Here is a 27,951-nt window from a genome sequence, read left to right as displayed (position 1 = left end):
CCTTTGCATCTCTGCATGTCTGGTCATGTCTGTCTCCTGGTAGTAATCTGAAACTTGGGAAAAATCATTTTCTTTGCACTTATCTCCTCCTGTATCCCCCAAGGCAAATTAGAGATGGCTGGGAAGTTATTTATTTTCAGTAATAATACAGACACTGCTTCCAGACTTCCTGCTATTGTGCAATTATTTAGATTAATTGACTGGGAAAGCTGCGGCATCATCTCAGGCCCTTAATAAGGAAGACCACAACATGGATTTCTTCAGTATTAATGCATACTGTGTGACAGGGCTTTGTTTTTAGAAGCATATGGATGTCTCATTGCTGAGTGTCTACAGCACCAACTGTACTTGTATACTAAGGGAGAGATTGCGTGTTCCCTTCCCTGCAGGGCTATGGCACCTTGGGAGTAAGAAAGAGACTGCTGGTGACATTTTTAGAACCCTTGTTAGTGGATAGCTTTGCTCATGTGAAGTCAGTTCCCGTCAGCCTCTGCTGGCTCTTTCTGGGAATTGCTGGTGTGCTCCTGGTTTGTGACCCTGTCTGTACATGTGTAATAGCTGGGACCTTAAATATGCTTTTAGGTGCTTTACAGTGTTGTGTTCTTAATAGGGAGAGAGAATCTACTCAGAGAAGGCTTTTAAGATGTATCCTGCCCTTGTTGTTTTCCTGCTGAGGGTTAGAAAATTGATGTTGTTGCCTCCTTGTAGTGACACTGCTCTGCACTGGCTTGGTCTGGTCCAAGACCCAGGCTTGAGCTGAACAGCTCTTCCCAAAGTGAGATTATAAGGATCTTCAAGGCAAATCTAATTTATCCTGAAACATTTCAGTGATTTTGACTGTAATCCATCAGACAGACAGAGAAGCAGCTTGTCCTTCTTCAGCAAACCCAGCAGTTTCCTTCATTACATCATTGTAAATCCAGAGTCGCTCTCTTGACTTCACTGCTTTTGAGATGGCTGGTTTGAAGGAAGGTTCAGTTCTCTCCCTTGTGTTAACGTGCTGTCACCTTTTTAATGGTCGAGGGAGTTCAGCTTATTTGGTACTCAAGAGATTAATAATAACAATAATAGAAACACCATGCTAATTTGTGTGACTGACTGGAAGAGCTGCTGCAGCTTTCTGAATGTTCTATCCTCAGGTTTAACAATCAGGGCTGGTAATTGGTTTGCTCTGTGTACTTTTCTCATTTGCTGCGACAAGTGCACCTTAATACAAGTTGTTTATGACACCTCACAATGTTGTAGTACCTGCCCTGTAGTACGCAGTATAGGCCTGATGAAATCTTGGCAGTGGGAAACCACAGTACGCTGGCATCTCTGCCTGTGGAACATCTGGAGGGGAACGAAGCACCACTGGGTTGGACAGTGAGGTTCCTTTGTGAGCCCTCATCAAAGCAGGAGACCCAGGAAAATGTTTAGTCTTTACTCTGGTTGTATTCTGACAACATTGTGTGATTGTGTATCTTTGACACAAATACCTAGGGGAAATTTTAAAAAATCCCAAACAAATAAGTTAGGAACTGTGTTTGGACTGTGTGCGCCTTCAGAAGTGCGCACTCTGAGTGTATCAGGCAGACTGGCAGAGCACAGGGGATAAATGGCCATGGAGATGTATAAATCACATAGTTTTCAGCTGGCTCCCTGATCTCCTATGTTATAGCTGATCTCACACATCTTTTGTCTTGCTGTCCAGGTTTTATTGGGATTTGACCATGCTGCTCCTGATGGTAGGGAACCTGATCATCATCCCTGTGGGCATCACTTTCTTCAAGGACGAAAACACTACCCCGTGGATTGTTTTCAATGTGGTTTCAGACACATTCTTCCTCATCGACCTTGTCCTCAACTTCCGAACAGGCATTGTGGTGGAGGACAACACAGAGATCATCCTAGACCCACAGAGGATCAAGATGAAGTACCTGAAGAGCTGGTTCGTGGTGGATTTTATCTCCTCCATCCCCGTGGACTATATCTTCCTGATTGTTGAAACCCGCATTGATTCCGAGGTGTACAAGACAGCCCGGGCACTGCGCATTGTGCGCTTCACCAAGATCCTCAGCCTCCTGCGGCTGCTGCGGCTCTCCCGGCTCATCCGCTATATTCACCAGTGGGAGGAGGTGAGCAGAGGCTGTGGTGCGCTTGCATCCTAAATCTTTTCTCCACTTATGCTGGTATTACACAAAAGTGCTTTTTTTGAATGCCCATTCTCCTACTTTATACTAGTGTGAATGCTGAAGAATTGTGTCTTGAGTCTAATGCTTTGCTTTTAGCAGGTTCCCAAGAGGGCCTTCAGCATATCATTCCTTAGTCCCTTGAGACTGCTATCCGTCTCCTAAACCCTTATAACACATATAATCTGTGGAGAGGATGCGTGGGCTGGGAGGAGAGCAAGTACCGGTGGAGCCCTGCAAGGAGGGTGTGGTTAGAGAGCTGCCAGTGGAGTGGTGACCCAGGCAGCAGGACCTTGCACTTAGAGCCCCGGAAGGTCTAGAAAGAGCTTAGCAGAAGGTCTGGAGACAGCTGGTTTGCACAACCTGTGACATTTGTTTACCCAAACATCTTCTTTAATGTGCTTATCTCAATAAATGTCTTGATGATACATTTATTACCTTATTGTTTCAGAATTCTGACACTATGTTAAGGGGAAGAGGAAAAAAGAGCAATCTGCAGACAAGTAGGCTCTGTTTAAAGACACAAAGGTCTGTTGAAAAAGACCTTTTTGAAAAAGGGCCCCGCTACTCCTGGACTCTATGCTGGTCCCAGAGGAGTTCCAATCTGCAGGATGACTTGTCAAGCCTTGTGTGAATGCAGCCACAACCTTACAAGCAGCTTGCAAATCAGTTACTCTTCCTCGTCTCTGTGCTCTCCCTGCAGCTTTCTCCACATGTTAGGAGCATATTTTCAGGACAATGGAAGCTGGTCAAGGCAATTTCATCTTCTTCCCCATAATTTCTCCTCTGCTTTGGAGCAGAGCCTGATGCAGAGCATGGTCTAATGCAGAGTGTGCTCCTGGGAATGTGATGGGAAGGCAGCCATGCAAGTCATGGGTAGGTTGCACCAAGCTGTCAGAACACTAATTCACAATGGAGCTGAACCGTTTCCTCCTCCCAGCGTTTCAGACTCAGAGGGAGGGCACTGGGGCATAGTTTACAAATTTCAGGCTTCATCTTTTTGGTGTTAGGATTTGTGAATGCTTCGCTTACAGCAAAGGCAACACCTTGATGCAGTTTGGGATGACACAGTGCAAGGTGCTGTACAGACGTGAAGGGAGTGACGGCTGCAGCCCTGAAGAATTTCCTGCTGGGTTAATTTGCTTCCTAGCACAGGCAAGCAGGAAATGCATAGAGAGAGAGAAGTAAATAAGGCGAAAGTGTCCTTCCCGGTGTGACTCAGTAAGTCAGAGAGTGAGCAGAGCAATGAAGTATCTCCAGGTCTGGTGTCTTGTACCTTGGTGGCATTGCTTCTCTGCCCTCTAATCCAAGAACGGCCAGGAAAGGCAAGTCAGTGGCTTCAGCTGTTGTGAAAGTAGCTCCTTCATGCAGATTTACGTGTAGCGACAGCAGTACAGAGCTCAGTGCTTGCTCATCTCTGCCCCTTGACTGCCTTTCTGTAAGGTGGCTGAAGGGGATTTAAGTACATTTGCTGTTGATTGTACTGGATTTGTTTTAAAAAATAATGAAATGAAAGCAAATCAGTGCCCTTTCCCCATTTTCCTCCTCACACAGTTTCACTGAGCAGCCATTTCTAGTTTCAGTCTCGCAATACAAATCACTGAGGCATTTCTCCCTTTTGCTGACGGTCGTGGGTGCTGGGGGACAGCACAGTCAGGCACTCCCTGGGTGCCCCCTGAAGAGCAGACTTCCTGGAGCAATGCAGTGCTGCAAGTGGAAGGGACAGATGGTGTTGGATTGCAGTTTGAGACTGCAATGCAGGCTCTTTATGCATTGCAGAGCCCAGCAGAGCAAACATGCTGGTCTTGTTTTGAAACAGGGCTTGAACCAAGCTGCACTTTGCCCAAGAGAGGGCAATTCTAGGAGCTTGTCTGCCTTTTCAAATGAGGGAGGACAGCAGAGGGAGAAAGGGCGATCCCTTGTCATTGGTGCAGTGCATGCTAAAGCAACAAGGAAACAGGGAAGAGAAGGGCTTTGCATCTTTGTGTGGGAGTGAACGGTTGTGCTCCTTGGAGCCACACCGACAGTCCTTCTGGCTTCTTACTCCGAAGTGTGCAGAGATGACCCATCTCTGGAAGTTCACATCAATCTTTCCTCACTGCACAGATCAGCAGTGCTGATAGAAGTGGTAATTCCTGCAAGATGGAGCAGTATTGGACTAGACTTCCTCTGGGTATATGCAAGGGGCAGGTTCCTGTGCAGCGTTACAGAAGGAGGAGAGCTGCTGGGAGACAGGGGTGCTGAAGACTTCTGTTCTGCTTTGCTCCCCTACACTGTCCCACTCTGTGTCTTGTCTGCTAGGTAGCATCATTCTTTCTTAGGCTCTTTGTGTACGACCAGGATTGTGAGTAGAGGGCACTGCTCCACTGGAGAAGAGAATGTGGGTAAACTGAAGGAATGTGCATAGGACAGTCTGAGACAGGGTCAACAGAGGTGGATGGACTAGCAGTGAGGCAGTGTCCCGTGTTGTGTCTGGATAGAGCATCCTCGCTCACCTGTACTGAGCTTATGCAGTGACTTTTGATGGAGCAGTTGCTGCTGCCTTGCTTGTAACTACCGCTGAGACTCCTGCTCCTGTATGAGGAGAGGAGGATCCGGCAAACACAGAGGTGTTAATCTGCTCACTCTGCCTCCTAGATGAACATTACATCTGTGCATTCATGTAACTCTGAGTAACTAGCGAGGTACGTGGCCACTTCCTGAGTTCACAGTGAGCCTCTCCATTTCTTCCCCTGCAATTGTCCATGCTCTGCATGAATTTATCACTCACCCTGCAGTGAGGAGAGAGCAGCCTTCTCTGAGGCTGCAATGCTGTAAAACAGCCAGCCACTCATCAGTTCCAGATCAATGCTAGTCATGAGTCTGTGGGCTCAAGAGCCAGTGGTTTGAAGTGCCTGCACCACTCTGGCTCAGCGGCAGACGACTCTTACATCCTCCCCCATCTGAAACGCAAGTTTTGGGGACTGCAGCTGGGCAAGCACCCTAAAGAAGAAAGGAAAGAAAGAAAGAAAAAAAAGAAGAAAAAAATCTGATGCACTCATGTACATTGGAGTACAGAAATAAGCTTAATTCCAAATGTAGCAGTTTCATTTGCATTATCCCTCTGCATGAGTGGTCCAGTGAATGAATTTACCAGTAGGGCAGAATATAAATAGAGTCTTTTTGAAGTGTCTGCCCTATCTACCCTGCAGTAGGAAGCTTGATTGCAATGTAGGAAGGCATACTTGCACTGGCTTGAGCCTGGCTTGCCTCAATATCGTATTATAAACTTCAGCATCCAGTAGTTACCAAGTCCATAGCAGAAATCCGAGAGGGCTGGCAGCATCTGTGCTTGAAGCTGCGCTGCCAAGGTTAGAACAGGTGTGGGTACAGCAGTCACCTTGTGCCTTGTTCACATCTGGGGGAGTTCTCAGCCACTCCAATGGCTCCTCGGGCTATCTGTGTTGGTCAGTGGTCCCTGGCCATGTGAACATGGAGCCACATTATCACTCACAGAGCCAGGAGCTGGGCTTTCACTCTGTTGTCTCTGAGAAACTGTTCAAGAAAGACGACTTGACCATTAACATGCTGAAAACCTTATCCTAACGTCACCCAGCAAAACAAAGAAAAGCAGAATAATACCATTTAACTCACATACCAAATCTAAATGAACCGATGCTGTGAATGTTAGATGGAAAAAAAGGATTTAGATTTTCCTAAGTAAAATTGTTTGTTTGTTTTCCTGCTGAGCTTTCCCTGTTTTATGCACAGCTTTTACTTCTGTGCTTGGTGCGAGAACGCAGTGACCTATATTTAAGATCAAACTATTTTGACTTATGAACGAGGAATGTTTGTTGGGACAACAGTAAAATCCTGCTCCAATAAACTGGTTTCCAAATAGCACAGAGGCTTAGATAACCAAAATATTTTGATTTCAGAATCTATACAAGGGTTTATGACGGGAAAGAAAGGAACAAACTGGTTTTGATATATATCACAATTGTAAGATTATTTTAAGTGAGAGCACTTTTAAAGATTTTTGTCAGAAAAAAATACAATTTTCAATTTTGCCAGCTGTAACCTGAGGAAAAGGACAATCTGGTGATTTGCAAACTGTTAATGCCAATGAAAACTTGAAAACTTTCCTGACTGCTGTCCTTTTATTCCCTTGAGTTTCCATATTATATAGAAGATTTAGCATGGAGGGAATGCATTTTCCCAGGTCTCTTGTTGGCTGCAGATGACATTGTCTGATTGATGACATCACTTTAAGAAGATTCAGAGCCGTACAGAAAACCTGGCCGGTGTGGCAGGACTAGGAGAAAGCTTCCAAAGCCTATGGGAATATAGCTCCCACTGGTGTTCATTTCGATTTGAACAGCCAATTCCCTTTGTTTCTTCTGAACTATTTGTAGCCTTCCTTAAATTAAATGAAAATAACGTGGCCAGTGGCCTGGGGGATGTAATCTTAGGCCAAATGCATAGTTGGATCCTGAGTGAGGAGGAGCTGGGTGGAATGATTGTCCTCAAGTAGCACAGCAGGGTCCCATTCCATAAGCAGCATAAAATAGCTTAGCAGATTTTTTATCGATAGGATTTGCAATTCTGTCGTGTTAAACAGCAAGGCAGACCCATGAGAGTAAATCATTAAAACCTCTGGCCACCCTTGAGGCAAGCAGACTCAACAACCACTGGCAATGTGGCAGGGAGGCGGAGGAGAGGCTGGTTTGCTTCCGAAATTTGCATTACCTCATTTCTGAAAGCAGCATTATCAACCATCGGTCTTTAATGTCATTACAGCATCTTATTAGAACCATAATGCAAGTTACAGTGATTTGCATTCTCACTGCACAGAGTGACCCAAAACTCAAGCATTTTTCCTTTTAGAGAAAATCCTGGTTGTACAGAAATCGATGGCAAAAAAACTCTTGTTGACATATTAGAAGGAGGTTGTTTAGGATTTTACCACTGCCTTTACATTGAACTGTTTTCACTTGTGCAGCACAACATCCTCTCAGAGAGGGGACAGACAGTAGAAGGAAAGAGATAGTCTCCATTTCAGAATGACCACTGTGTTTTCCCTCGCTTGTGTGTGGCACATCCCCTGCCCTGTGCCATGTTGCCTTTCAGGAGAAAGAAACCAAAGCAAGGTTTTTGGTGGTGTTTGTCCATAGCAGGAAGTTCCACTGTTATAATGCAAATGAAGCTTCCCACCTGGGCACTGGGAATACAGTTTCAAAGAGAATATCATAAAAAATGGGTTATAATGAATTACCGGGAACCAGGCAAATATTTGAATAGCTGTGCAGCTACAGAGGTTGCCATAAAAAGGAAAATCCTTCTATTTTTTTTTTGCAGTCACCTTCTGGCAATGCTTAATGTGTCTTCTGTCAACAGGATGGTATGATAGGGGAAATAGATGGCTCAAGGGGATAGGATCAGGGCATGGAGCCATTTGTCTCCAGGTCAGTAGTTCAGATCCAGCTGGTGGTAAGAGAAAGCCATTTGCCTTGTCATGGATGGTTTTTCCCTGATCTGTTCTTAGTAGGCAGGTTACCTATGTGATGGGATCATCCTGGAGCTGGCCCTGGGGTCCTCAGTGAAGTCCCCTGTGACCAGGGTGTAAGGCCTGTCAGTAAGGGATCCTGCCTGTGCCCAGCCTCTGATTCTCTGTGTCACCAGGGCCCTCAGTCTGGGCTCTTGTGCTGGATGGAATTAGTGATGTTTTCAACAGAGACAGGCTGAGCTCCTCATGACCACTAATCACTGTGATAGCTGGGTGCTGCTCCTGCCTTTCCTTTCATTTGCGTCTTCCCTCAGACTACTCCCAGCCAGCTCCTTCTCATTTCACTGGCCGCTGTGGTAAGTTTGCCTTTCTCTTGGGAAGCTCACGTCTCTGGATTTCTCTGCCAGCACCAGCTGCCTGCAGCTCAGCACCCATGTCTTGCCAGCTGCCGGTCATTTTTCTTCAGACCATTGTTTGTGGAGGAGGGTCCTGCCAGGCTTCATTGTTGCTGTTGGGTTACAGTACCAGAGGGTCCTCAAAGGAGAAGTGCTGGAGTCTGGCATGAGGAGATTCCTCCTGCAGTCAGATAATTTTCTAAGATTTAATGCCATGGAGGCATCGCACTTTGTTGATGAGGCTCCAGCTGCGGTGACGCAGGGACCCGGGACCCTCGGCATATCAACACAGCCTGCCATGTTGGTGTCCTGTAGCATGAAAGCATGCTGACCTGTGGTGTGGTGACCTGCATCAAGTGTGTACATAACAGGGAGAGGGGTCTGGAGGACCCTGTACTGGAAAGCAGAAGGAAAACTTGTGGGAGCCATAGAAGACACCGCAGTAATATCCTTTGAGCTCAGAACCCAGCAAGGGCAGTACCCAGTGCCCTTAGATGTGCAGGAACAGACATCCACACCTCAATAGGGCTGTGCCCCATGGGGAAAGCCCAGCCTGAAAAGGCTGTTCCCTCCATGGAGCTGGAATTGAGCACCTCAGGTTGTGAATGTGTTCCTGCACAGTGCTGAGCCCTGTGTCAGTAGATCGCAGGGTGTATACGTGATGCACATATTCATAGTGCTGATGCTAGGAACAGCCAATACAGCTTCGGAAGCCATTCTCAGGGAGATTCCTGTTACCATTTGGGTTGCTGATGCCATGCCAAATCTGTTTTTATCTTTTAGCAGTATGGGACTCATGTTCTGCCAAACTCACCCTCTTCTTTAAGGCCTGCGTGTCTAAGGCCCATTAGCCTTGGCAAGTGGTAGTAAATTAATTGCTCCTCTTGTTGAAGCTTCTTCCGAGAAGGCGCTATCGATTGCCTTCGTATCAAGTGAAAAACTTTAATGAGGTAGCTGAAGAGAACAGCATTTCCTTGCCTCACTTTTTTGTATTTAGCAAGACAGGGTTGGAAAGGAACGTGCCAGATTTGTAAGTGGTGTGAATAAAACAGAATCTTGGCCCAAACAGGGCCATGGCAAAAAAAAAATCAAGTTGGTTAGTGGGAGAGGAAGAAAAGGGGATTTTGGAGTGTAAGAAGGAGCATGGAAGCATGGAGTTGCTTTTTGCCAAGAAAGGTTGAAGCCAGTTACTCCATCTCCTCACAGCATCCTCCTGTGCTCTGAGTCAGGCCCTGGGCAAGGGGAGGTGCCATCTGGGGACTTGAGCAGCTGCTTCTGCTGGAGTTGGGGTGGAAGGGAGAGCAAAGCTCTGCTAGCAGAAAATGCCCCACTCGCAGGGAGAATTAAGGGGTTAGATTCTGGAAAAAGGCCTTTGTCTGAGCAGCTCTTTAGATATATGTGTAGTCTCTTTGGTCTGGTTTGCTGTGCTGGTCTCCTGCTTGAAGCTGGTGGGTACTCTGTGGCACCACTGGACCCCAGAAGAGCCCATGGTAAAGCTTACCTACCTCAGCTATTTTGTTCTAGTTAGTGGATAGGGCTGGTGGGAGAGAAGAACCCATTATCAATGCACCTTCCTGTGCAGACACAACACCCTGTGGCCAGTGCTGTCACACTGTGGAGCTCAAGGCAGAGCAGAAGCCCAAGTCCCTCTCCCAGACAAAGCTCACTAGAATGGAGTGCAGTGTTCAGACCTCAGGCTTCATTACCACCACCAGATAATACTGAGAGCTGAAGAATTCATATGTTGCCATGCGACCAAGGTAGCTGAAGGCAAGCTCTTGCCTTGTATTGGTGCTGTGCACTGAGAGAGTGAAAGTTCAGGACCCGGCCTGCTGGCACAGCCGCACAAGGGTTCCGCTGGCTGGAGGGGTCTGACCCTGGTCAGACTGGTTGGGAAAAGAAGGAATGCTCTTCCGCAGGACAGCAAAACCCATGGCCAAGCTTTGGATGCAAGCAATTCTCACTTCCACGCTAGCGGAAAAGTTGCCAGCCACAGTACAAGACTCTCTGCCACTATGTGTGGGAAACCCCAGCCCGGAGAACATGTTTGGTTTTCACCATCTTTTTTTCTTGCGAGAAATATGCTAATATAGTGCAAAACAGCCTTACTTTCCCCACGAGTTTGAGGTGAAAGGAAGAAGTCTTTCTTGGGAAAGACAAACCTCACTCCTGAGCAAGGCATAGAGAGATGCGAAGGTTTAATGGGCAAGAGCCTTATTGATGAAGTTATTTTCCGAGCACTGCTGTGAAAAGAGCTGTTTCGAAGACAGTTTCAGGACATGCAATTATCCAGTTTGCCAGCTTAATGCATTCAACTTAACCTCATTTTTATGAAGCAGAAATCAATGTGGTAACTTTTTCAGAGCTGAGAGACGACATTTTATTCTTGCTTCTCTCATAAGGATGCATATTTTTAAGCTTTCTCTCCTACTTTTTCTCCTCCTTCTCCCAGTTTTGATTAAGCAGAAACAGCCCAAGGGGTTGAGGAAGGGGTGAGGCACTTTCCACATTCCCAAACTTACATTAGAATGGGAAGTGTTTCTCAAGTCTTTTTGCTATACATGGCAAAATATTCCTTATTTTCTTCTGGGAAGAGGGCTTGGAAGTACATGTATGACTTCAGTACAAGAACCTTTTTATTCATCTCATTCGAGCACCACTTCACCAGGGAAAAACTCTAAAGTGTTGTTTGATGGTGCTGACCTTCACCACGTTTTTTCGTTCCATAGAACATGTGTCCCCTGTTCTCTCCCAGCGTCTATCACCTTCTCTGCTCCCACATGGGCAGGGATATTTTGGGAACTATTCCTCCCTTGTGTCTTCTCTCCTTCCTAAGCAAGAAGTCCTGCAGAGCAGCAGCTGTCAGAGCTGTGAGCTGGATAATGCCTGTCCAGAAGTTCCTTAACAAGAGTGTGCCCTAAAACTAAAGAGAGTAATTGCCCCGTTTCTTGTTAACAGGCCTCCTCTCCTACTGCAGGCGCTTCATGAAGTGAGTTGCACCACACATATAGTGTTTGAGTCTAGAGAAACACATGAAGTCCTTGCAGAGTAGAGGTGAAGCTTTACAGTCAAGATTTTCAGCCCAGGCTTGCTCTCATATGTTCCAGGAACTAAACCTGCTTTAGTTTTTGATTCTTCCAGGTAAACATGAGTTGTACCTGTGTCCCTCCCCCCAGTCGATGCCCCACCACTGGTTTTTTTATTGTAGAAGTTGACAAACCCATTTCATTTGGGCCTCTTGTTTCAAGGCTTTTGTAGTAGTTGGATGGCACAAGGGACCCAAAGAGCAGAGCAGCCCCAGGCTGCCCCACAGCTCCTGTGTGGCTCCGCGCATGACTTAGCAGTGCTGCTGCTGGATGCACTGCCGCAGCGGAGGAACGGATGGTGGCAGCCGGCCACACGCTGTGCAGCGCTGAGCTGGGTCAGCTGCCGAGGAGCCTGGACCATGCAGCACTCTCAGTTCTCAGTGGTTCTCTACACCATCAGGTTGGTCAAGGGCAGGATGCAAGGGTGAATGTGTGCATATATGGAGAGAAAGGGGAACGAAGACTGTGGATTTTGGCATTTTAATCTAAAGACAAAACTCTTTTCCCTGACAGTGTCAAATGGCAGTGGTGGCTCTGTGTGCCTTTGCAGAGCCATGTAGCAGGCGGATCCCCACTGAACTGCTGGGGATTGTATCTTTGCCATTTGTTTGTCTGGTATTTATGAGGGAAAAAACAGAAATCAAGGAGGGCCTGATCACAGGAAATATTCTGCCTTTTGTGATAACTGGAAAAAGAAAGGGAGAGATGTGATGTGAAAAATGAAACACCAGAATTCTCCCTTCTGCCTTCCTTCTCAGCTCGGGACATATCACACGCCTGTAGTCCTGCGACGTTCCTTTCCATAAAATGAAGATAATAATGTAGTCACCTCACCGATCTTAAACAGCTGCAATTCATTCACACTTCTGAGGGGCTGTTAGGCCTGGGATCTGCTCAGACATGGACTCTGAGGAACCCCACTGTGATATGACGTAAACATCTACTTCTCTGCTAAGTGCCCTTTGGCAGGGTGTGCCCTGGGACCTGGGGGACACTGTTCCTACTCTTCTCTAGGAACAAAGCCCTGACCCAATGTGGGACATAAGTAGCTTTATCTTAGCACACCCTGCTGTCTCATGCGGCTTTTCATTATTGTGGGATGTATCCAATATCCACTCCCTCGACCTGTTGGCTTGGGATTGTCAAGGTAGAAAAGTACAGAAGATGATGGCGTCATGGTTGCTCAGTATCTTTGGTCCCTGATGGTTAGGAGAAGGTCAGGAGTGTGTTTCTTAAGTTTGGATCCAGCCAGGGTAGATAATCAAGACAGGATAATGGTCTCTGCAGTGTGTAACTGGATTTGGAGCAGAAGGAGATGGGCTGGAGGGGAAATACTGAGTTAAGGAGTGAGTCGGGTGTGGGCCAGGAGCTGAAGAATGGAAAAGAAGGGACTTGGTGTAGTGCTAGTGGAGAAGAAAGCAGCAATGCTGGGCAGCGAGCTCAGGAGGGGACTCTGAGAAAGTCTTCCTGGCATGGGGCTGTGCACAGTGCCAAATCCCAGGGAGCAGCTGGAGTCAGCCCTTGTGCAGGGTCATTTTAGGTCTGTCTCCATTCTCAGGTGATGGAGCCTGTGGAGGGTGAACTTCAAGAGAACCTCTCTCTGCGCTGGCAGTGACAAGCGATCAAACAAGCGGCAGCAGTGCTTCCTTGTAAACACTGGGAAGAAACTGTGAGGATAATGTCCCTTAAAGCAGCTGACAGGCCTGTTCTTCCTCAAGTCCCTGGAGCGGGTGGAGAGCAGTTAAGACACAGCAGCTGTGTTTGTTTCTTTTTTCATATATTTTTTTTTATCCAGCAAACTGCCGGGTGTTAATTCCTCTTGATTTGCTGTGTCTGAGTGCAGCCCAGTTTGGAGAGGCTGTCCCTCAAATAGGGTTGATTAGACTCCTCCCCACTATGCAGCACCCAAACATCCACTAATTCCACTTTATCCCAACATTGTGACTGGCTTTTCTGATGCTACAAAGAATTCAGCTGAAATTCTGTAGTTACTTGTACAAACTTGATGCAGCCGAAGTCCAGAGGCCTCTGGCAGGGCCAGCAGTGATCGATGAACGGTCCTCAGCAGAGAAATCATTTCCATTTGTCCTCTAGTCGCCATCCCCCAAACTGATCCTATGCACTGGGCCCAGCTCTAACCAATCTTTGCAAGTGGCAGGATGTACCTAGGGGAGATGAGACACCTCAGCACGACCATATCACTAAGAAAGCTCCTGCCTTTCAGACTAAAGGAATGCAGACACACACCTCACCTCAAAATTCACCATGCTTACGAATCTTCCCTGAAAAACACAAGTGGTGGGGCAGTTGTGTGTCTGCTGCCCTGGGGGGCTGCTACAGCACATCATAGAGGTCAGAAGAGCTTGGCAGCAGCCTTGACAAATGGCTTTACTGGCAAAGCCTTACGACGGCCCACTCCTGCCCTTATTGCCACAGGGATAACTGGAGCACCTCTAGAGAAAGCCCAGCCAACTGCACTGCCTATATCTCCCTGTCTCCCTGTCTCTCTGTCCCTGTCTTATGCTGGAGCATCTATGGGAGATGTGAAGGGGAGCCACTTAATGTGTCATAGGGAGCTTGTGCTGTGATCACCTTCCTCTCCATTTCCAGATTACTCTTTCATGCACAGAAAGGATAAAAAGGGCTGTCATTTGCATACAGGTGGACAGAGGAAAATCATGTGTGTGATTTGGATCAGTTGAGCTTTCTACAGCAGGCTTTTCACCCTGTCCACAGGCCTGGCTGGTGGTTGAGCCTGGCTCCTCTGCACTCTGAGCACTTCCACAGAAGCCTGTTCTCTGCCAGGCTGCACAGGCATCTCACCAACTGCCCTTTTCAGTCAATAAATCACCTCAAGCTTGGGGGTATGAGGGAGGACAGATAGCAACTTCTCCCTTTATCTCTCTTCCCTCTAGACTTGAAAGATGCCTTCGTCTGTTGTTTCGAGCACAACGCAGACCCTGTCCAAAAGAAATATGGAGGAAGGCCAGCAGGGCAGGAGCAAGGCAGAACAGAGAGGGCTTCTGTGCACTGAGACAGTAGAAATGAGGGATGAGGAAGGGCTGCTGCATCATCTAGTGCATCCTGGCACAGGACTGTCTGTTTGATCTTCAAGGGCTGTTGTCAGGTCAGTTTGAAATGTGTCAAGTAGCAATACGTTGTCGCTTTTTCTGAGATGTTCATCTTGCAGAATTGTCCTCTTTGCTGTGCACAGGACTGCTTACTTTCCAACACAGTAGGTTGTCATGCTTAGCCAGAGTCTGACTGGGCTTTGGCCCACAGAGAACAGGTGGGCCAGACAGTGGAGAGCTGGTCTGTGCTGTTGCTGGGAGAAGAGGTTGGTTTCTCCAGCATGGAAAGAAAAGGAGACATCTCTCTGGTATCCACTTTGAGGGAGAGGGGTGAGCCTGTAGCAGTGAGTGTAGCAGATTGCAGCTCCATCCTGCTTTGCTGCCTTCAACAGTGCATGCCAGGAGTGCGTGTGGGTATTACAGCTGTGCTACCAGAGAACATGAGGAATCCTTCCTGGAGCTTCTCTCATGACCCGTGGCAAGAGTGTTGCTGGAGATGAGATGTGAGCACATGGTGCTGCTGCTTCTTATATACAGACTTTTGCCCCTCTCCTTGCCTCTTGAAGGTCATTGTAGTAGCTGGCAGGGAAGGAAGAACACAACCCATTTTAGGAAGATGGAAAAAACCTTCAGTTTCCATCCTGGCTCCCTATGAGTGCTGGGAATGCAGACGATGAAGTCTGGAGCCAGTCTGGAACACGTTCCTCTGGCCTTTACCCTCTCCTTCTTCCCCCTTCCCAATGCACAGCATGCCACAAGCTCCTCCAGGAGATGGTGTCTTTAAAAGGAACCTTATCGCAAACCACTCACCTCTTATCTGCAGCTTTCAGATGTGGAAGTGCTGCACAGAGTGCTGACTGAGGACCTGCAGCAGCTGGCAACAGTATTCCATCTGCTGCTGGAAAGAGGATACGCTCTGGACCTCCCTCCCAGCCTGTCTGCAGCCATGCATCCGCAAAACCAGCCATGCACAGGCATGGGAGAGACATCCCTCCTCCTTTTAAAGACTTGACAGCATTGCAGAAACATGCATACGTATCTCTGCTGACTTTGCTCTAGTCTGGCTATCAATAGCAGCATGGAGGGGGGTTCTTACACATCTGAGCAGGATCATACTGTGGACCCTGGTGAGATTTGTGTAGCCCCTGGGGAGGCTGGAACTGCTTCCTCTTCCCTCCTGTTTGTGTTCAAGCAAACCTTCTACTGTGAGCTACAAGGGCAATGCACCAGGCTCCTGTGGGTGAGAGCTGTACACCATTCCCTTGCCTTGATTCATGTTGCCCCGGCCTGGGCAACTGCCGGCTGCAGGATGTGCTGCTCACTTCAGCCTTTCCTTCCTACCTCTGCAGCCTCTGGACAGCAGCAGCAGGCAGAGGAAAAGCAGTCTCTGAGCCCAGCATTTGACCCTGATCAACTAATGGAGTGAGGGAAGGGAGAAGAGCCAGGGCTACAATCAGTCACTGGAGCGAGGCAGCGCCTGTTTTGATTAGCTAGCAATTTTACTGGTCATTTAGAGGAAAAGTCAGCTGCTTGTGTTCCCTCCTTCTTGAGGGAGACAAGAGCTGTAGGACATCACCCCAAAACTTCCTGTGTTTTGGAAGGGGGAAGAAACTATTCTGTGGAGAGATTTTTCAGAAAGAAGAGGGGGGAGAGGATATTTCCAAAGTAATTGAAGGGGAAAAACCAATCTAAAAGGAATGGGGAACATATTTGGTTCCAGACAAAGCATCTCCTCAGTCTGAGGACTGGGCATCAGCACCCCCCTGGTGGCTTCTTGCTCCCATCACTTGTTTGCAGATGGTGCACAGCTTACCCTGTCTGACAGCTAACAACCCACTCCCTGCCTCTGAGGCTGGCACTTCAGTACACTGTGGGTTGCTTTTGGAGCCAGGAAGGTGGGAAGGTGGCACCGATGTGCCAGCTTAACTGACAGCTGGCACAGAAAAGGGAATGTGTCAATGGATGGGAGGCAGCTGCCAACTCCAGATGCCAGCACTGGCATCAGAAAAGTGGCAGGAGAAAGGGCCAGGAGTGAGCCAGGGTGGTGGTTGGGTAACAAGTCTGGGATATAATGCTATGATAGAGGTTGGTGCACAACTCTGTGTTGAAAGCCTCAGAAATGTGGCAGAGCAGGTGGCTGGCTGGGAGGCTTGACTGTGAGGGCAGCAATTTAGGGTTTTCCCTAATTACATCCCAGTACTTTCTACTCCATACCCTCACCCCACCTCTAATGATCCTCAGCTCTTGCCTTCTCACCTCCATCCAGCAGATGTGTAGAAGAGACAACTGTCAAACTCTTTCTCATTAGTCTTGTCCAAAGTATTTGTATCCTCTCTGATATTTAGATGAGAGATGGGAGATGGGATCTGTAATGAATGGGATGTGTAATGAAACCCTCATGTTCAGGTCATTTCTTGTCTCTGTGGTAGGGAGAGTTATGTAGCTTGGATTCAAACAGCAATCATCGTTTGGATACCAGTCTCATCCTTCCAGAGACTGAAGTGCCTGGGATTGCGTGGAGATCCAAACTAATAACTAGGATATCAGACAGCTGTTCCTGACTCCCTTCCATTTTCAGTCTTCCCACGGAGGGCTGTGAAATACTTGATCCCTCGGATTATGTTGTTTTCTGCTCTCAGAGTGCCCACACCCATTTGCGAGCTGCAGAGCAAATTCTCTTGAGGAAGTTACCAGTTTGTAGGTGGCCATGAAGTGAAACTTCACTGCAATTCCCATGTCTCAGTAGCTGTCCACGACGTGCATAAAATCCTGAATTACAATGGTGATGTGAACCCAAAAGTTATTATACATTTAGCAAAAGGAAGCTAGATCTTCCATCTTCTTGAATTTTCAGCTGAATCAGACATAGAGCTGGGAAATCAGATCCCATGCTTCTGAATTCATGCTAAGTCCTAAACTGATGGAACAGCCTCATATCTAGGTTCTCCTCTTTAGGCTTTGAAATCTGAAGATGTCACGTTTGGAGTCCTGCATTTGCTTCATCCCATGCTCAGTTTAACTTCTCTTTTTGAGGCATCCCACCACCCTTCTTTGGCTGCTGGGGTGACAAGAGTCTGAGAAGGGGTCAAGTTTGCCTGAAGGTGGGTTTCCAAACAGCTTTTCTTACACTGTGTTGCTCCGGCAGAACTCTTTGTCTGCAATGTAACTCCCTGTTCATTTTGTGGAAGGGAAAGCACCGTAAACACAAAGAAAGAAACCAATATTGTTATTTACCACAGAATCGTGTAGTCTTAGTGCTAAAGCTTTCTGAAAAGAGTGCTTTGATGTTGTCTAGGAAGAACATCCCTGCTGCCCTGCTGGTTCTCCCTGCCTGATCCCATATGTTGCAGCTGCTCCTGGTATCTGCATCCTCTGCCTGGTGTGCTTGTGTCCTGATTCACATTTCTTGCTCTGCCAAAGCTTTACGGGGTCAGGGATCGGCTTCATTTATAATCACTGCTGACACTTAATAATAATTCTGCCTTAGGTTAGAGGCGCTCATGGAACAGACACTCGTTACAGTAAATGCAAACCACTGACGCACTGCACTGGTCCCTTCTCCATCCCTTCTTACAGCACAGCTTGCTCTCTAGGGCAGAAATCTAATCCTGTGTTGCAGCTTTACTACTCTGTTAGTACTAGATTTGGGGGAAGAAAATGCAATCTCTGCTGTTCTCAATTCCTGCTGTCTGAACCACCTCTTGAGTCCTAACTTGTCCGCTGTCTGTACTGCATCTGTACAAGTACACATCCAGGCACACTGCACCGTGGCCTCGCTTCTTCCAGGGTGGAGGGCCCGAGTATTTGCTGCCCTTTTGCACAGCTCTCATTCATGTGATCTGGACAGATCAAGCGTGACAGAGGCTGGAAACCATCCACGAGCAGACACCCTGAGATACTCAGCCCCCCTAAATTCACTGTTGGTACTTTGAATGGATGCTACAGCTACAGCCACTGCTAGGGGTGGAATGGTGTGTGCCACAAGGCTGGCTCCACATGCAAACTGCTTGCTTGGAGTCCATTCTTGCTCTCCAGTGTAGATACAGCCTTTATGCACATAGTCTGTAGCTTTTGTGGATGTATCCAATGTAGACACAGCCCTTGTAAAGCCCAGTCAGTCACAGAGGTAAAGCAAATTCTACTCTGGACTTAATTTTTCTGACTGAATATTCAGAGGTATTGACAAGAGAGGCTGTGCTGCGGCAGCATGCAGTGAGCTGCTAGGGCACTGTACAGAGTCATCAGCGCTGTCATTTTTATGTACTTCATTCCCCTGGTAATTTTTCAGTGCTGCTACCACCATTTCTTCTGCCCATGTCTTCTGATGCTGATGGAGGCAAATTTTCCTGCTGCTGGACGAGGGGCTTTCACTGCGATGAGGGGCCATTAAATCAGACGAGGCAGTAGAAGGTGAGGAATGAGGGCAAGGTGGGAGAGGTCGAATGAGCAGGTTATGAAATGAATTCCGAAAGGACTCAGTTTCTTTTAAAACTGAACAAGAAACCAAAGAGAGTAAATATGAATGCTTTATGCAGCTCCATTTGTGTTTCATAGTATATCTTCTTTCTCGAATCTTCTGCTGTGTAGCCGCTTGCTGTCTGGCCTCTGCCAGGTGGGATGAGAGCAGAACTGGGACTAGGGGAGCACAGACTGGAGACAAGCCTTGAAAAATAATATAAATGGCCATCGTAGGATAACTGAGGATAAAAATATCCCAATTATAGTTACTTGGGCTACTTCTGCACTGTAGGAGTAAAGTGAATTTAAAGAAAACTGATGAGAATGAGAACAATCTGGAATAAATGGAAAGTTGGAAATTCTTTCCTTTAAGGGGCAGAGAAAAAGCCTGTAAGTTAATAAGCAAGCTAGAAAAAGATCAGGGCCTTATATATTTTCCCTGCTGTATTCAGCAAAGATATGGAGCAGTCAGTGAAATTGAAAAGGCAGCAAAATCCAAATGCATTCAAGGAAATAGTTTTTCAGACAGCATGTATTCAGACACAGAGCTCCTTCCTCAGACAACACAATTCAAGGGCAGTTTGGATGTTTATGTGAGCTATAAGTATGTCCAGAGCTATAACGTAGGCAAGAGCTTTGGAAGGTTAAAAATCACTCCTGCTTCCAAGTTTAAATCAATCTCTTACTATTATGCATTCGGGTGAAGGTTTCCAAGGAAGTGGGTTCTCATCCCTCTCCCTGATAAGAGGTTTCTTAGGCTTTGTTCTGAATTGACTGACCCTGGATGCTGCCAAGGAGCTTTCTGGGGCAACTGGGCTCCACAGCTGAGGTAGCTTCACCTTATTCTCTACGTGCGGTTTCAATGGGGAGTGAATTATTCTTTGTGTACGCAGGTGTGAAGGAAACCAGGCTCACAGCCCAGGAGGAAGGGAGTGAACTGGGAGAGAGTAGTAGTTCCTGTTTGCATCAGTATTAAAAGGAAATGTTGAATAGATGTAGCAGCAAGACCATTTCAGAAGGGCATTAGCCAAAATTGCACTGAAGCAAGTACCTTTGTTTAAATAATTCTATCCTGCTATGTGCAGGAAAAATACCAATAAAGTACTTTCTGATTCCATGGTGCACCAAGAAGAAAAGGTTTCATTGGAATGTTGTTAACATTTGTGGGAGCATCTCACAATGCTGTGGTGGTGTCTGGGTGGTTCCCACACTGACAGACAAGTACTCTGTATCCAATGCCTCTGCCTTTCCAGCAGAAGAGGGCAAAAAACCTGTCTGTGGAAGGGGTGGCTTTTTAAAAGCCCTTGCTAGGATCTTTGGCCCTTTGGAGGATGGCTTGGGATGGGTTTGCTGCAAAGGCAGGGTGGCAGAGTCTGGAGAGGCGTTACAAGAACAGAAAAGCCCTATACTGCGAGTATGAAGAGGGACTGCGCTTCCCATGATCAGCTTGCTGACATGTCTCCAGATCTCAGCCTCAGAGGCACAGCTGGAGACAGAGGGGACAGTAGCACTTTCTTATAATGCCCTGGTACTTTGCTTGAATGTACAACATCCTTGTCAAACTATTATTATTGTTATTACTATGATTATTATAATATTGTTGTGTTATACCCTTAAAAGAGCTGTGCAAATCTCTTCCTTTTCCCAGCTGCAACTCTGGGGATTTTTGCCTACATACCTGTCATCAAGCAGCATTTTCTGTTGGATTTGTAATTAAAATGGCAGCCTTTAGGGACCATGTTCCTGCCCAGCATATATTCACAGAGGTTCAAGAGCATTTTAGATAGAGTTTAAATACTGCTTTTAACCATCTTAGTGCTGACTTATTTCATCATTCTGTAATCAGCCAAAGTATCTGTATACAGCTGCAGCAGGAATCATAAATATAGTCTACACTGCTTGCTGAGTGAAAGACAGTTTTCCCTGCCCCAGATTCTTAAAGCAAATAAAAAAAGCACCCACCCGCTTCAAGCCCACCTTCTGCTGTCCGGGGATCAGGGCAGCCACATGCATGCGATAGTAATGGCTGTGTTTCCTCCAGCAGCTCCTCTTCCTCTTGTTCCTCTCGTTCTCCTCAGCCTCAGCTCTGTGAAGGTTAGAGGAGGGCACAGGTTTTCTGGGGTAGATTATGCAGGGAGTTATTTTCACTGAGCTTTTCTTCCGAGGATGTCTCCTTTCAGGTGCATGTTGCAATAATGAAAAGGTTACATTGCTGTTATTGCTCTAAGGAACAGGAGGGCATTTGTCTTGGGCCGGACACACCAGGTGTGACACGCTGTATGCAGATTAATGTGCGTCAGGCTGTGCGGTGAAATCTCTTGGCACTGCACTGGCAAACTGTTGAGGTCCCCCAAAAGGTGATTCAGATCCTTGTTTGAAATATTCAGACCAATCTCTGTCAAAGCTATTCAGGAAAAGCTCCAGCACTAACAAAGACATTGAAGTTTAATGCCACTAGGGACCAAAGAACATCCTGCCCAGCAAGCTGGGCCATCTCTCTTCTGAATGTGGCCAGGGCTGATATCAACTGTTTATCACTGTGGTGTGAACACACCAGTCATTTCATCTGCTGCTTCAGAAACATTACTAGCAGGTGAAAGCCAGAGTGCCCAAAGTGGATCAACAGAGACTTTGCAGGCAAACACTCAACACACCTGAAAATCAGTCTGTTTGCTGAGCAGCCTCAGTCTGCAAACTTCGGTTAAAATACAGTGCCACCACGCTGGCAGCCAGAGGAGCCTTCATTATCTTAGCTGACACTCATGGCACAGGAAACCGTTCACATCTCCAGGTCTGCCAGGCCAGTTCCTTTCATGGATGTTACAATCGCTAACAGCATAAAAGAAGTCAAGGGTGGAAGTTGTGCTTGGTTGCTGTGGTTTTAATCGAATTAAAGTAGAGGATTGAGTTAGGTGGTGAGTACTTAGTCTCTCCGCAGCACGCAACCTGCCCTGGCTGAGCTGTGCTGTGCTGTAAGCAGCGGTAGGTTGGGGCTTTGTACCTAAACGCCATCCAAGGAACACACTGCCAGCCCCAGCAGGTAGAAATTTACATTATGGGCTCTGTTTCAAAACCAGAGGAGAAAACTTGCCATCACTTCAGTTGACAGAAGGCCTGATCCTTCAAACAAAATGCTCACTGCAGAGCCAAGATCAGTGTGGGAACATGGGTTAAAGAGCCCGCAGGACTCATTCTGGCTGCTGTCTTGATCTCTGTGCGCTGCTTGTACAGTGTGCCCCATACAGGGCTCAGGTGTGGGGCCCGAGGCCAGGTTTCTGTAGGGAAAAAGCCTATATATAAACTCTTCGGCTTCCAGCTGCGTGAACCTGTTCTAGGATGAGGTGGGGCCTCAGCTGTGTGTGCAAATATTGCTTTGCTTGTGCTGAGAGAAGTATTTTGAAGACAAAGAGGCCACGCTCACTCCATTCTGGGTGTGTATTTTTTGGCCCAACTTCTTTTGAGTGCACTGTGTTACAGTCATGTGAATAGGGATTGATAGAGGGTGAAAACACATGTGCTTTTTTCTCTTGATTGAAGTGCAAGATGTGTAAAGCAGTACTAATTGATGAAGAGTAAACTGCATGAGTTCTGTAGTTCTGCAGCAAAGCTGTGCTTACTGAGCAGGACTGGATGAGTTTCTGCTCTGTCCCAAGTGGGAATCCTATGAATCCACAAGTGCATTAAGTGACAGCTTTGGGTTTTGAAAAATCTATTCTGAATTTTAAACTAAAAAAATCAGGTATGACTGACTGAAATGTGAAGACAAAGGTCACAACTAATTTATTTTACGATGGTTTTCTCTCAAATGGGAACTAAGGCTGTTCTGCAGGCAATCTGAATTTTGAGAAGACAATTTTCTTTCTCATTTGAAAGGTCTGAATGATCTGATTTTCTTTCTCCCATGTCCTGGTTGTGTATTTATGGATACAAATATGGGTGGCAGTCCCCAGTTCTCCTGATTAGGCGCATTCATGTAAGTGGACATGGGGAGGTGCTGTGACAGACCAGATGTTTGTTTAGTCCACTCTTCTGCTCCTCACAGTGATAAAATGCTTCAGAGGGAGCATGTGGTGAGTTCCAAAACAATAGCTCTAAAGCGATCTGCTTACAGGTAGGTTTATTCCTTAGGGCTTTTTTAAACACTGAAAGGGAAGAATACAAACCGATTTTTAGAAGTTGCTATTTTTAGTCAGCCATTTATTTACTTGGGCATCTATTTAATATCCTGCCAGCTTCCTGACCTAAAGGATTCCTGCAGCAATGTATTCCGCAGGCTACACTGCGTGTTGTTTGGAACAAAGAGCATTTCCTCTCATCACCTGATCCTTCACTTTGATAGGAAGCCTTTGGGTAAGAGAGGGCAGGTAGGAGCTCTAGGCCTATCCCATGAGGCTGACGTTTTTCTGTGATACCTCTGTCTTACCTACCTGTCACCATTTCCTCCCTGGGCCAGACTGTTCCAGGAAGTGTTCTGTAGTGACGAGATTTTAGACTGTGAGTCAGGCATCCTTGAAGTATGGTATCAAAGTATCACTTTGTGGAAGGCAAGCAGCTCCCAAGCAGTGTGAGATGTGGTCCAGCTTTGGGATCTAATGTTCCTACTGGAAGGAAAGAAGACTGGGATTTCTTTGCTCAGGACACCTATTTATACTTCTTTTTAACAGTAGATTTGTGCTCAAAAGGAAAGGGTGTCACTGATCTAGGTAACATCATAACCTGGTCAATATTGCCATTAGTATTTTGTTGCATGACTTCTCTGCACTAACGGTTTTAATTCATTTTGTGCCCAGTAGTTTGGTGCACTCAGGGTGTTTTCCCACTTAGCTCAGTGAATTTTTGATCAGACCACAAGTGAGGTGCCTGTGACATACTCTGCAGCCTGGACTCACCTACCTTGTCTGAGTCATGCATCAATTACTGCAGCTCGCTGCTCAGCTGCCTCTTCCAGCTATGAGTACCTTCACCAAGTGCCCATTCAATGCAGAACCATGTAGATCAGCCACTCACACCACCCTGTGCTCCTTCTTGATGCCATTTCCAGGCCTCGCCAGGCTCCACTTCTTACCCTGTGGTAGCCACATTTTCCTTTATATACTTATAGAATCATAGAATGATTTGGTTGAAAAAGACCTTTGAGATCATCAAGTCCAACTGTACCTGTCCACTAATGAACCATAGTCCTGAGCACTTCATCTGCCTGTCTTTTAAACACCTCCAGGGATGGTGACTCCACCGCTGCCCTAGACAGCTTCTGCCAGTGCCCGAGAACCCTTTTGGTGAAGAAACTTTTCCTGATATCCAATCTAAACCTCTCCGGCACAACTTGAGGCCATTTCCTCTCATCCTGTTGCTCATTATTAGGGAGAAGAGACAGCACGCACCTCGCTAGAACCTCCTTTCAGGTAGTTGTAGACTCAAGCACCAGTTTCAAACTGGTTATGCTCCTCATCTCCTTCTCAGATATTTATGCTTCCTTTCCCCTCAGCCTCCCAGATATTTCTTTCCCCAGGCATATCTATGTATAGCTACTGAGCTAGACAGACCCTTTGCCCGATGACTGCGGTCATTCTTAAACTTCAAAAAAAGCCTGTGACCTATTTCCAGCAGTGATTCATTGCTCGCCTCTCAGAAGAACTACAATTCCCAAAGATGCAGATAAGAGCCAGGAGAGATTAAAAAAAAAAAGCAAACCCTAGGCAGGTAACATATCTAAATTCCCACTGCGAGCGAGACACCTAACCTACTTACAGCTTGGGGGCTGGGTTGTTTTTTTCCTTTTTTCCCAAAACATTTAACTGTATCAAGACATGAGGGTGTTGATCAACAGCCCCTGAATGTGAGCCAGCAGTGGCCCAGGTGGCCAAGAAGGCCAACAGCATCCTGGCTTGGATCAGCCACGGTGTGTCCAGCAGGAGCAGGGGAAGGATCATCCCTGTGTGCTCGGTGCTGGTGAGGCCACACCTCGAATTGTGGGTTCAGTTTTGAGCTCTTCAGTACAAGAAAGACATTGAGGGGCTGGAGCACATCCAGAGAAGAAGCTGGGGAAGGGTCTGGAGCCCAGGGGTTCTGGTAGTGGCTGAGGGACCCGGCGCTGTTTAACCTGGAGAAGAGAAGGCTGAGGGGAGACCTCATCGCTCTCTGCAGGTTGGAGCAAAGTGGGTGCTGGTCTCTTCTCCCAAGGAACAAGGGATAGCATGCGAGGGAACGGCCTCAAGTTGCACCAGGGGAGGTTTAGATTGGATATTAGGAAATATTACTTCACTGAAAAGGTTGCCAGGTATTGGAACCGGCTGCCCAGAGCAGTGGTGTAGTCTCCATGCCTGGAGGGGTTCAAAAAAGAATGTAGACGTGCCATGGTTTAGTCGGCACGGTGGTGTTGGGCTGATGGTTGGACTGGACAATCTTAGAGGTCTTTTCAACCTTATTGATTCTGTTGAAAACCTTTGCTGTGGCTGTAGGAGAGCATAAGCATCATTGAAAAGCACAGGGGTGCATTCTCCAGAGTCAAAGAGGTTCCTGGAAAAGCTCTGGCCCAGGCGCTGGCGTTTCTGCTCTAGAACACGTTCCCTGGGAGGTGAAACTGCCATTGTCCCTCTGTGCTGGAGGCGGGATGCAGCTCCTGTCTCTGCTAGCCAGCATCACTGGGCAGCTTACATCTCGGTTCCGTGGAGGCACGATCCAGCCCTAAATGTTTTTTCCCGGAGGTTTGAAGCAAACCATGCTGGGAAGACAGTCCTTTGAGTTGTGCTAGAAAATATTTTTAAAAGTCTGTGTCACGTTGCTGTGGTGACAAAAGTTCTTAAAATGATGAAGATTAAAGTCTAGGCTGGGAATTGTGGCACGGGGAGGGGAGGGGGGCTGTTGTCATAGCAACCGCAACTCGGAGAGTGCAAGAGGCAAAACACATGGTCGCGGCAGGATCTTTGGGGTTTATATAGCTCTACAAACAGCTGCCATTTGTGCCAGCTTTCTCAGTGCTAATTAGTCCTGCTATTTCACCTTTCTCTGCTGTAAATATTTTCCAGCAGACACAAGTCTCTGAGGGAGAAGGCAAGAAAACACTTCCTTTTTTCTTTCACTTTTGCATGGGCTTTCTGCTGTTCGCTGTCTGTGGCCCCTCCGCCCCACCTGCAGAAGAACTTCCAGTAGCTGGAAGCAACCTGCTCAGGAAGAGTTAAATCATTTTGGGGGGATGTCAGGGCTTGCGATCTTGCATCAAGCTCTTACAGGACTTTGCCAGCACCAGGCTGCTGCAAGACCAGTTCTCCGTGCCCTGCTCTGGCTTTTCTTGTTGCTGAGGTGGCTGTTTCTGAACATGAAAGGTACCTCTGAGGACTCCAGGTAGTTGCCACAACACCTGTGCGGTGTTTAGAGCAGGGATCAAAGCTGGCATCCCGAGATTTGGCACAAAATTTAACTGTTGGCTTTCTTTGCAACCTCTGGCAAATGGCTTTTTCCTTTTGTGTGCCTCATTTTGCCCATCTAGAATGATAGAGATCAAACATTCGCTGGAGATACCGAAACACACGAGCTTAGTGGCAGCCAAGCCCCTTGAGACAGTCCGATGAAATCTGCCACAGCAGCACAAAGGATTATTATATTTTAAGTATAAAATCTACTTAGATATCTCTCTTAACACCTGGCACTCCATGCCCTTCCCTCAAACGTGCTGTTCCAGGCAGCCCTGAGCCAAGCACACTCTTCTATGTCTTCCCCTGTGAGCGTTAAACCTAATGAATCATGGACCTGATTCTCCTCTCACACTGACTCAAGGCAGCATCAGCAACTCTGCTGACATTGATTATGTCATTTGGTGCAAAGCAAGCATAAAAAGAGAACCGACCTCAAACTCCAACTTTCATCTAAAACTTGATCTTCTGACTATAGTTTTCCTTGCTGGCACAACAAAAAGCAGGCAAACCCAAATCCCAGACCATCTCCAAATGTCGAGTGTGTCCCTGAATCTGCACACTGCTTGCAGATGTATCTGTGCACTACAGATGATTTCCTGTCTCCAGCCCATCTGCTCTGTGCTGGCTGATGCTTTCAGCGTTGTCCCAATACAATCTGGATCCCAAAGCTTCCTCCTTCCCATACCATGGTGCTATCTTGCCAAGCACACTGTCAGTAGCACAGCCCAAAGTGTTCTGCCCTGAAACTGACCCTTCATAAGGGACTTCTGCTTCCCAATACACTATGAGGCTGTACATAAGCCCAACTGTCATCCTTTCCATCATTTTTCCTCTGTAGCTAAGCCCCTTCTCAGCTGGCCAGTCTGAGAAACAGTTGCCTCAGAAATTCAGAATTTATATCTTTATATTAGTGGCAAGAGAAGCATTTTGTCCATTCTTCCAAAAGAACCAAATGTGTGGCCTGCTGAGCAACTCAACACAGCAAACCTTTTGGAGTAAGATTAGCTTATGTTTTGGCACAGCTTAAAGATGACATCACTGGAGGAATAAATAGAAAGTTGAGGAAGGTGAGGAAGGAGCAAGTGAAGGGGTTGATGATGAATTTCCCATAGGAGCATCAGGGGAGGGAAGAGAGCAGCTGAGCTCTTCTGTTTTGCTTTGACAAAACATTGTGTTTCCCAGTGGTGTGGGTTTATCCAACAGGTTGGATTTCTTAGGGAGCAGCCCTTTCTCTCTCTACTCGGCTTTCTTGTGTGTCCTCACAGTGTCTGAGTTGCTCAGGGGTTTTGGCTCTGTGTGTGCCTTGTGTATGCCCATGGCTTCCATGCTTCAGTGCCCTAATATGCATAATACTGTGTGTGCCTGGAGAGGATTTTTCCTCCTGGGGAAGGCCATCCTATGAGTTTTGCATGTCGTTTGTCTCTCCCCTTCAGCCTTGCAGGATGGGTCTTCACATCCAGGCTCCCAAGCCGTTCCCCTCTTACATGGGTTGTGTTGGGCAAGACTCCTGCTGGGTGTGGAGAAGGTGACATTTTGCCGCTCACCTCAAAATCTGGCACCGATTTGTGGTAGGGATCTCTAAAAAAGCATTGTTTTTTTCGGTAAGCTGCCTTTAGTTTGCATGTTGACCAAAACGAGTAAGAGCATCAGCCACTGTCCAGTCAGTTGTTATAACTGAGCAGAATGAGGCCCTGTCAGTGATGAGATGGGTGATGCAGGGACACTGTAGCTGGTGCTGCAGGGCCATGGCACAGCCACCCCACAGTAATCTGCCTGACGGCATTTTAGGCTCAGGAAAGCTCTTCACAGCAAACACCTATCCCCAGTATATTGAGCGATTAACACCTGGATTTGAAAAGGCAGCTAATGCCTC

The 27,951-nt window shown here is 47.0% G+C and overlaps 1 protein-coding gene across 4 annotated transcripts in view; it reads left to right on the top strand.

Moving 5' to 3' along the window:
* HCN4 (hyperpolarization activated cyclic nucleotide gated potassium channel 4) overlaps window positions 1-27,951 on the top strand; it is a 143,040-nt gene that overhangs the window by 65,286 nt on the left and 49,803 nt on the right. For all 4 annotated transcript variants that reach the window (XR_008451958.1, XM_054078238.1, XM_054078237.1 and 1 more), the window contains one exon: window positions 1,694-2,117. Coding sequence is in view for 3 of the 4 variants with exons in the window: in XM_054078238.1 (XP_053934213.1) it covers window positions 1,694-2,117 (424 nt within the window). In the remaining variant the exon portion in view is untranslated. The remainder of the gene's footprint in view (window positions 1-1,693; window positions 2,118-27,951) is intronic.

Source organism: Cuculus canorus, chromosome 12 (assembly GCF_017976375.1).
Source record: "Cuculus canorus isolate bCucCan1 chromosome 12, bCucCan1.pri, whole genome shotgun sequence".
In the NCBI taxonomy this organism is placed as follows: domain Eukaryota; kingdom Metazoa; phylum Chordata; class Aves; order Cuculiformes; family Cuculidae; genus Cuculus; species Cuculus canorus.
The sequence above is the reverse complement of the archived record's forward strand: the minus strand, read 5'-3'. Positions and strand labels throughout refer to the sequence as shown.